The following is a 10509-nucleotide window of genomic DNA, read 5'->3' on the forward strand; positions in this document are numbered from 1 at the left end:
ATAACCAGTCAATAGTGCGATGACCCACAAATTGCTCGACGCCGACATCCATTGGATATATCCATTCAACATCCATTAGCTATGCCAAAATTATCGTTTTTCCCCTATAGTTACATCTAGCCTTAAGTACCACTAATCCCTATAATGAACAATAAGTCATAGTTCAACTAAGACCAAACCCCTCTTGGGCTAGGAGAGGGTGTGGTGTCATATTGTTCAAGTCCCAGAATCAACCGTTAAGGGAGCAATTTATCTACTTACCCCGACATTGGAGAAGGAGTGAATTTCGTTTGTGTAGCTATGTTTCCAACTCCCAAATCAGGTGAATCCCCAAAATGATAAGTTTATTGAGTCAGCGATCTAGTCATTCTCACCCACACAAATCAAAGGACCGTCCTTATAGGTAGGAGTTCACAACTCACTCAGGATTCAGATCATGTCACCTATGGTCATCCTAGTGAAATATAAATCTTAATTATGAACGGCATTATATAATGAGACTAGTCATTTTGTGGTCCGATCTTATACAAACTTCTTTGTATAGAATCCCTGCTCATATGTCTCCACATGAATGATTAGGATCAGATTATTTGTAGCACTTTACAACAATTGTAATATCTACAAAGTGGGTCGTACTCGTAGTGTCACTAGGATAAGATATCTAGCCTTATTGATCTACTACAGACCATTTAGGTTATCACTTAAATATGATATACATGTTTAAGCTACAGATAATAACCTTGGATGTTAATTTATGGTTTGTGGGTTTAATGCTACAAAATATCAAATAAAATATCTCATATTGAAAGATCAACTTACTAGTTATAGTCGAAATGGATAGAAATATATCTACAGTGAGGAGAGTGCAACTATCGAGCTATAGTGGTATATCTTGATTGTTAACGAATAGTAATTAATTTGGATTAAAAATTTCAACCAATTAATTACAAATCGTTGGAGCTCATGATCTGTAGGTCCATTAGGGTTATGAATTTGAAATGTTCAAATTCAGTTTTAAGGTTTTCAATTGATTGTATTTGATACAATTAAAATCGTTTAATTTAGTTGAAATTAACGAAATTGGAGAATAAATTAATATTTAAATTATGATTTAAATATGAAATTGAAGGTGAAATTGATATTTTATTAATTTAATATTGAGATATCAAATTAATACATTTTTAATTATAAAAAAATGAAAATTGAAATTAGTTTTAGTAAATAATTAATTTTGAATTAATTATATAAAACTAATAATTAAATAAAATTGTTTTATTTAATTTCAATTTTTAGTTTTAAAAATCAATTTTTAGGGTTAGTGTATTTTTCCAATTTTTGGAAAAATCCACTAACCATTTGGGTGATTTGTCACCTAATTCCACCTCCAATCCAAGCTCCAAGGAGGAGTTGCCCTCCATGCAAACTAGTTCACCTGCATGAAAATCACTGATATAATGGAGTAGCATGCAGAAATTTGGAGGTAAGCTTTTTGGAAATAAGCTGAAATACTGTGAATGTGAAAACCCTCTAAAACCCATCCAAAATTTCACTCCAATTCAGCTAATTTTGAGTGTTTCCACCACATATTCCTTCTTGAGTCTAATAGAGAAGATCTTGGTGGTGGTCATGTTGAAGTTTCAAGCTCAATTTCAAAGTATCTCAGCTGAATTCGTGGAGTTAGTCTTCAAAGGTAATGTTATCTTCAAACCCTTTTTGAATGTCACTTGAATAACATGTTTAAAACTCAAATTAAGAGTAGTTAAAGTGCTTATTAATTCTGATTTGTTCCACTGCATGTTAGATTACTCCTTCAGTAGGTCTATAAGGGTCTTTGCTAGCTCACTAAGGGTAAAATTAAGAATAAATTAATTTGATTTTTTCAAAATAAATAAGGAAATTAGTTTTATAGGATACAATCAATACATTGTATATAGACACATTTTAATATATAGTCAATTATAAATATGATTTATAATTAATACTATATATGAGAGAAATAAATATTTGAATAAGATTCGAATATTATTTATATGAACAAGATTCATGTAAAATTATATGTTAAAATTAATATGAATTAGATTAATATTAAAACTATGGATTTAGATTAATATGGATGAGATTCATATTAAAACTATAAGTTATGCGAAAACTATAAGTTATATGATAGGATATGATTTGAATATGATTTAAATGAAGTTAAATATGTGATATTTAATTATTAAGTAACTAATATTATTAGTTTAATTATATATTAAATAAGATTTGATATATATTCAAATTAAATAAATTTAAAAAACTCCTAAAAGGGATTATTTCTATCGAGAGGAGCTGTAACTTCTCCTCCATCCCTCTCTCACATTTAACTCATCAATTAGTGTTTTTGCATAATAACCAAAAATAAGAAGAGAAGAGAAGAAGAAGAAGAAGAAGAAGAAGAAGAAGAAGAAGAAGAAGAAGAAGAAGAAGAAGAAGAAGAAGAAGAAGAAGTATTGTTCTTGGAAAAAGAACTCTTTCTGCAAAATTCTCTCAACTAATCCCTATCTCAATTACTCTTTCCCTTACCAAAATCAAGGAGCCCACACATCATTGATTCTTATTCTGGAGAATAGCAAGGAAGGTCCCGTGGTGGTATCCTGTTGAAGTTCGTGCCAAAAAATTCGAGTGAGATGTTCCTGATATGAAGTGTTCGTGACATGGAGAAGGAAGTATTGAAGAAGGTCTTCAAGGGTAAGTCATCGTCTTTCCCTAAATATCATGCTTATGAGTTTTATGTTTATCTTGTATTTTGTATGTTTCTATGTTTTTTCACGATTATCAAAACGAATTCTGAAAGCACACATGTTCATACGCTTCCATTGAGGAATTTGATTCCTTTAACAACAACATTCACGTAAATTTTCATGTCAGATTTTTTTAGTAGGGTGGGCTAGTGGGGAATCTGAATGACAGACCTTTTGATCATTGACGCATACTTATGCCATTTGAGTTATGCTCATTTTGATAAATTTTTATGTTAGTTGATGTATAAAAATTGATTATGTAAATAATTTGAAATGTATTTCTTAAATAAACAATAACAATGATTTTAATCTTCTATATGTAAATAATATCACATACACCTTCTAATTGTCATTCATTTAAAAAAAATCTTAAGAACAATTTATTAATTCAAAGAGTATTTTTTACAATAAAATTTAAATTTGAAGTATAAAATTGAAAATTTTCAAAATTAGAAGGTACGATGTAAACTCAACTTTAAACTCAAAATATTAAAGTCAAAGGAATGAGGATATTAAGTTTGACTTTCATTTCTAAGGACTGACCAACTAAACGACGTAGTTCAAGAAGAAAAAAGGAAGGCACGGCGTAGTTTTACTTAACCGACCAAGTCTGAAATTAAATAGTCCATCAGGGGTAAAAGCGTAATAACACCCTATGTTATGAGGGCAAGATTGGAATAAACCAACCTTCACCTCTTCCAGACTTTCTTCTTCTCCCTTTTTGCGTTGCTCTGCGGAATACGGGGGAAGAAGTACGTCATCGGCTCCGACGACCTTTAAACTGCCTTAGTTCGGCGACTCGCGGTGGTAATTCGTGCCCTGGTTTACATCATCACCTAACAATGGAGATTGCGCCGGCGGCTGCGCCTTCGATCGACAGAGATGTTGCCAATGATGCCGCCTCTGTTGATGGAGTTCAAGCACCATCTTCGTCGCCGGATTCTGTACCAGGGAACGAGGCGAACTTGTCTACGTCTTTTCCTGGGCCTAAGTATGATGACGATGAAGAGGAAGAGGACGTCTGCCGGATCTGTAGGAACCCTAGAGATGCGGATAACCCGCTAAGTTATCCTTGCGCTTGCAGCGGCAGCATCAAGTTTGTTCACCAGGACTGTCTTCTTCAATGGCTGAATCACAGCAACGCCCGTCAGTGCGAGGTTCATTTTCTTTTCTTCACGTCTGTTTCTTGTTTAGTTGCTTCTTTGATTCAGTAGCGTTTCTTGTGTCCGTTTTGGGGACTTTTTGAATTATCTTCTTGGAGAAACTTTTGGGATTTCTTGTTCAGGAAGAGATTATTGGGGATGGCAGTGAGGAGTTACTGAATGAAGTTGGAAAAGATTTAGACCTGTGAAAAATCGACTTGAATCCCAAAGGAAGTTATTTGATCGTGTGTGAAAGAGCAATTTGTGAACTGGTGCAATTTTAAGATAGTTAGTTCACATGCTTTAGAAAGGTTTTCGTTCTGTGTATGGGTGGGTAAATATTTTTTAGTTCTCCCAAAAGACTGAAAGATTGATTGATACCCCTTTTTATGGTTCATTTTCTAGGGAAAATGTGCTTAATAGTTGGTGTTCCCTTCGCTATAACAAAGAAGAAAAACACATTTGGAACTTTAATTGTTGTTTGATGATGTTTTGCCAGGGTGCGGTATATAGAACAGCTAGGGTACATGAGAAGTATGATATTAAATTTTTAAATCTAATTGTATAAGTACTCGGTTTCGTTGAAGTGGTCAGCTGATTTTTATGGGTTTTTCATTTCTCTTTTGCATATTTTGTATCTACATCAGAAGATTCAGAACTGTCGTTCTCGGTTTATATATTTCAGGAATAAATTTTATATCTCCCTTTCTCATGTCAATTTACATGTGTTTTCATGTTTGACAGGTTTGCAAACATGCATTTTCCTTCTCCCCTGTTTATGCCGAGAATGCTCCATCAAGGCTACCTTTTCAGGAATTTATTTTTGGAATAGCAATGAAAGCTTGCCATGTCCTGCAATTCTTTTTACGTCTGAGTTTTGTGCTCTCTGTTTGGCTCCTCATCATACCTTTCATTACGTTTTGGATATGGCGGTTGGCTTTTGTGAGAAGTTTTGGTGAAGCTCAGAGATTATTCTTGAGTCACTTGTCTGCTACCGTTGTTCTTACTGATTGTCTTCATGGCTTCCTACTTTCTGCTAGCATTGTATTTATATTTCTTGGAGCTACCTCCTTGAGAGATTACTTCAGGCATTTACGGGAACTTGGAGGTCAGGATGGCGAGCGAGAAGATGATGCAGATAGAAATGGAGCTCGTGCTGTAAGGAGACCTCCAGGACAAGCTAATAGAAACTTTGGTGGTGACGCAAATGGTGAAGATGCAGGTGGAGCCCCAGTACTTGCAGGAGCAGGTCAAATGATTAGACGAAATGCTGAAAATGTTGCTGCTCGATGGGAGATGCAGGCTGCTCGTCTTGAAGCTCATGTTGAACAGATGTTTGATGTGGATGATGCTGATGGTGCAGAAGATGTTCCCTTTGATGAGCTTGTTGGCATGCAGGGTCCTGTGTTTCACTTAGTTGAGAACGCATTTACGGTTAAGTGTACTGCAACTTCTTTCTTTAGATAACTGGTCAATGAACAGTTACGTTTAACTGTTTCGGTACTATTTCATATGTATATTTAGCCCAGAGTTTTTTTTTTTTTTGGAAGTGATATCTTGTCCTCCCTCATCCAGATAAATTACAACGTTATTCATTTCTCTCATATTTTTTCATTGAATTAAGAATTAAGCATTCCCTTGTCGTAATATCCAATTCCACTTCTTTGCAGGTTTTAGCCAGCAATATGATATTTCTTGGTGTTGTTATCTTTGTGCCCTTTTCACTAGGTCGGATCATACTTCATTATGTATCATGGCTTTTCTCTTCAGCCAGTGCTCCAGTTTTCTCAACAGTGATGCCACTTACGGAGTCAGCTCTCTCGTTGGCAAATATTACATTGAAAAATGCTTTGACAGCTGTTGCAAATTTGTCATCAGATGGTAAAGAAAGTGGTCTACTTGATCAGGTTGCAGAAATGTTGAAAGTCGACTCCAGTACACTAAACAATGTCTCAAACAACATAACTGCTCCACTTTCGGTGGATCTTTTGAAAGGGGCAGTCACTGGAGCATCGAGGCTATCTGATGTTACAACTCTTGCTGTAGGCTACATATTTATATTTTCTTTAGTTTTCTTCTATCTTGGGACTATTGCTTTGATTCGATACACACGAGGAGAGCCTTTGACTATGGGGAGGCTCTATGGCATTGCATCTGTAGCCGAGGCCATTCCTTCTCTCCTTAGGCAGTTCATGGCAGCAATGAGGCATTTGATGACCATGGTTAAGGTTGCTTTCCTATTGGTCATAGAACTCGGGGTATTCCCCTTGATGTGTGGTTGGTGGCTTGACATTTGTACTGTAAGGATGTTTGGAAAGTCAATGGCTCAGCGTGTTCAGTTCTTTTCAATTTCTCCTCTAGCAAGCTCATTGGTTCACTGGGCTGTTGGCATTGTATATATGCTACAAATAAGCATATTTGTCAATCTTCTTCGAGGGGTATGTATTCTTTATTTTTCTGATTTTGGTTTAATTTGTTCATCAATAATGGTTATACAGTACTAATGATCTTGTCAACAATTCTATAGGTTTTGCGCAGTGGAGTTTTGTACTTTCTTCGTGATCCAGCTGACCCAAATTATAACCCTTTCCGAGATTTAATCGACGATCCTATGCACAAGCATGCTCGCAGGGTTCTTCTTTCTGTCGCAGTGTATGGAAGTTTAATTGTGATGCTGGTGTTCTTACCTGTCAAACTTGCTATGAGGATGGTGCCCTCCATTTTTCCTCTTGATATATCGTAAGATTTTTCATAATAGCAGAGCATACCTATTTGTAAGCTGTAGTTGTACATTGAACTTGGAATTCATTGGCAGTGTTCTTGTTTTCTTGGCCATTTTTGTGGCAGGGTATCGGACCCCTTCACAGAGATTCCAGCTGACATGCTTCTGTTTCAAATCTGCATTCCTTTTGCTATTGAGCATTTTAAATTGAGAACAACAATCAAATCCCTTCTTCACTGCTGGTTTACTGTAGTTGGTTGGGCCCTTGGGTTAACAGATTATTTACTTCCGAGAACTGACGAAAACGTTGGCCAGGAAAATGGGAATGGAGAGCCTGGGTTGCAAGAAGAACTGCAGGTGGTACATCTAGGTGGACAGGATCAGGCTTTGGTGGCTCATGCTGCAGCTAACGACCCAAATCAAGTTGTTCCTGCATCTGGGAATTTGAGTAATGAGGGGTATGATAACGAAGAGCAGACAGATTCAGAGTAAGTTCATATTCTTTGCTCCAAGCATGAACATCATAATTGTAAGAGAGCAGGGCACTGTAATTGCAGTTTTTCTCCTCTCTCTTTCTCTCTCTTCTGTTTGTGGTGTGTTCATTTCATTTCTACTTAAAACCATGGTGAAGCCATTGTCAATTTTTAGTGTACTTTTTTTAACCGTTCTTGTGGTTGGGTTTTATATGTCATGCATATTTGGTGTATTATCTAATTTTATGAGCTATTTCAGGCATGTCCAAACGTCTAAGATTTAGTTTTTTGCATTTTAGGAGGTATAGCTTTGCTCTCCGCATTGTCCTTTTGTTGGTTGTAGCATGGATGACACTTCTTGTCTTCAACTCAGCATTGATAGTGGTACCAACTTCACTTGGACGGGCACTTTTCAATGCCATTCCGCTTCTTCCCATCACACATGGTATCAAGTGCAATGGTGCGACTCTCTACAGTAATTTCAACATTATGTTAATTTTTAATACTTTAAAGAGAAATGCTAACTTGTATATTTATTCTCTACATAGATATGTATGCTTTTGTCATCGGGAGCTACGTTATTTGGACAGTGATAGCTGGTGCCAGATATTCCATTGAATATGTCAGAGCAAGGAGGGTGACAGTTTTGCTGGGCCAGATATGGAAATGGTTCGCCATTGTCGTCAAGAGTTCTGCACTTCTGTCAATTTGGGTAAGATTGGCAGTAATAAATATAGACGGAAAATGCAATGGAAGATTACTATCATATAATTTTGGTTGAACTTGTGAGAATTTCTTGATTACATTGAATCTGACCTAGTTTTGGCTTTCAGATCTTTCTCATTCCAGTATTGATTGGCTTGTTATTCGAGCTTCTGGTCATTGTGCCTATGCGAGTTCCAGTGGATGAAAGCCCAGTTTTCCTCTTGTACCAGGACTGGGCATTGGGCTTAATTTTCCTTAAGATCTGGACTAGACTGGTAAGTATCCCCACCCACAAAAAAAAAAAAAAAAAAAAAAATCAAAATACAAAATACAAAATCTGAAATTTCCTGTTCTGGTTGCAAAACCTGTCATATTTTAATCCTACAAAATGTATTCCAAATTTTACCTTCATTTGAAATTTACAATTCCACTTTCCCTACTTGAACAGGTAATGTTAGATCATATGATACCATTGATGGATGACAGCTGGAGAGTAAAGTTTGAAAGAGTTAGAGAAGATGGCTTCTCCAGGCTGCAAGGTCTTTGGGTTCTCCGGGAAATAGTTGTGCCAATTATAATGAAGCTACTGACAGCACTATGCGTACCATATGTACTGGCTAGAGGAGTATTTCCAGTATTTGGGTACCCGCTGATCGTCAACTCGGCTGTTTATCGATTTGCTTGGATTGGATGCCTTTGTGTTAGCATGTTGTATTTCTGTGCCAAGAGATTTCATGTTTGGTTCACCAACCTTCACAATTCCATTCGGGATGATCGTTATCTCATTGGTCGTCGACTCCATAACTTCGGTGAAGACTCTGAAGAGAAGCAAATCGATGTGGGGACTCCATTCGAGACACAAAATGCACATCTGCTGGGCACCGGCCATGCAGCAGTGGCTGGTGAAGGATTGCGGCTGAGACGTGTTGGTGGTAACTGAGGTGGTGTATATTTATCTTAATGACTCGGCTGTTTTAGATGGTTTTTGAGGCCCCAAACTGGGCTATAGTCAGTATTTTTGGTATGTGCATATGCTATCTCTTAACATCGTAGCTAGAAAGGCAAATGAATGGAAATGTGTGGATGTTATGTCTATAAGTTTCAAATACAGGGCTTTTTTTATGATATACGAATCCCTTTTGCAGTCGGTGTAAGCAGTTTTTCTTTTTCTACTTGAGCAGGTGGAGACTAAATTGTGGGAGGTTTACTAACTTCATTCGTTAGAACTTCAAACTTGTTTGCTCGTTTAAATGACCCCAGTTTAAATTTAGAACATTTTCTAATTGGAGAGTGCAAGTGAATATTGTTATTCTATTTGAAACGATATTGAAAAAATTGGAACAATATGAGCTCGATTTAGTCTTACCTCTTGTTGAGTTCAAAGATGCAAAACGTAGTAGGAATGTTGAATGCCGTACAAGGTACAACCAATGGCTTCCACTAAATTTTAGCTTTGATTTTATAAAGTACGCATCAACTTTGGTTAGAAGTTTATACTTTTTAACTCTTGAAACTGATTGTTTAAATTAATGTCACAAAAAGAAATTCATCAGAATGATTGATGACGCGGTAAAATTTGAAATATTCACAGAAATTTATGGCAACTTTAATTGATATGAATGATTAATTTACACATAAACTAACAACACATTATTTTCCATCCTTTTGAAGGAAAAAAGAAAAGAAAAGAAAAAACTCTTTAATGGTAATTTTTAAAACTTCGTAAGTTCAAGAATTAGAATTATACACTTGGTCTAACTCTGTAGAGCCCTCAAGACTTAGAAGGATTTGTGAGGAGTTAGGGTCAATATAAAGTCAAACAGTATGATGGAGAATTTTTAACAATCTTATCTCCACCTCAAGAACTTATATTCTAAAAAATTTATAGTAACTCTCTTTGTCCTTTTTACCGTGCTCGTGCAGAATCTATTAGCTACATTACGTGGGAGTGTAAGTTTTCTCGATTTATTTGGGATTTGTTCTTGATTTCTTATGTTGGGTTGTTTGGTGTTAGCAAGGGTTGAGACCTATGGAGAGGTTCAAATTTTGGAAAAGAGATCAATCACATGTTGATAATTCTATGGTGCTTATGGAACTTTCGTAATGAGAGCTGCTTCACGAAAGGAGTCCCTGAAATTGAATCCCTTGAAGATTGATTGAGAAACATTTGGTTGAGTTGGACGAGGTCTTATGATGAGTTGGATCCTCCAATTGTTTTACCTCTTCCAGTTACTCTCATCATTATCGTTGGTGTCCCCATCAGTTGGTTGTTGGAAACTCAATGTGGATGTGACGTGGCCATACATGAGGGTAAAGAGGGCTTAATTGGATTGTCCGTGAACATGAAGGTCTCGAGTGGTTGCAAATTTATTCAGAAGAGGGTTGATATTAATTTGCTGGATGTTGAAGTCATCTTGAAGAGTCTGAAAGCGATCAAACAATTAGAGATTGATTCTGATTCACTGGAGATTACCAATCTCATTAATGAGGTGAGTTCTATATGAAATTCAAGTTTTTATAAAGCACATTGTTTTAAGCATATCAATTAATGTTTCGTATTTTTGTTATATCCCCTCCCGTTGTGCATACTTTTGTGATTTTGTAAGGCCATTCTTTGATATTAAAAAATCCTTTTTCCAAATAGTATTCTCTCCATTATCTTTTATGAAGAGGTCAGATTTGTTGTA

The 10509-nt window shown here is 36.1% G+C and overlaps 1 protein-coding gene across 1 annotated transcript; it reads left to right on the forward strand.

Moving 5' to 3' along the window:
- Nucleotides 1–3622: 3622 nt before the first annotated feature.
- Nucleotides 3623–8994, forward strand: LOC120077730 (probable E3 ubiquitin ligase SUD1). The gene is made up of 9 exons (XM_039031701.1): nucleotides 3623–3937; nucleotides 4667–5356; nucleotides 5593–6360; nucleotides 6450–6661; nucleotides 6770–7132; nucleotides 7417–7577; nucleotides 7666–7829; nucleotides 7951–8097; nucleotides 8271–8994. The coding sequence occupies exons 1-9, from the start codon at nucleotides 3623–3625 to the stop codon at nucleotides 8760–8762; spliced, it is 3312 nt and encodes a 1103-aa protein (XP_038887629.1). The 3' UTR covers nucleotides 8763–8994.
- Nucleotides 8995–10509: the final 1515 nt, after the last annotated feature.

Source organism: Benincasa hispida, chromosome 5 (assembly GCF_009727055.1).
Source record: "Benincasa hispida cultivar B227 chromosome 5, ASM972705v1, whole genome shotgun sequence".
In the NCBI taxonomy this organism is placed as follows: Eukaryota; Viridiplantae; Streptophyta; class Magnoliopsida; order Cucurbitales; family Cucurbitaceae; genus Benincasa; species Benincasa hispida.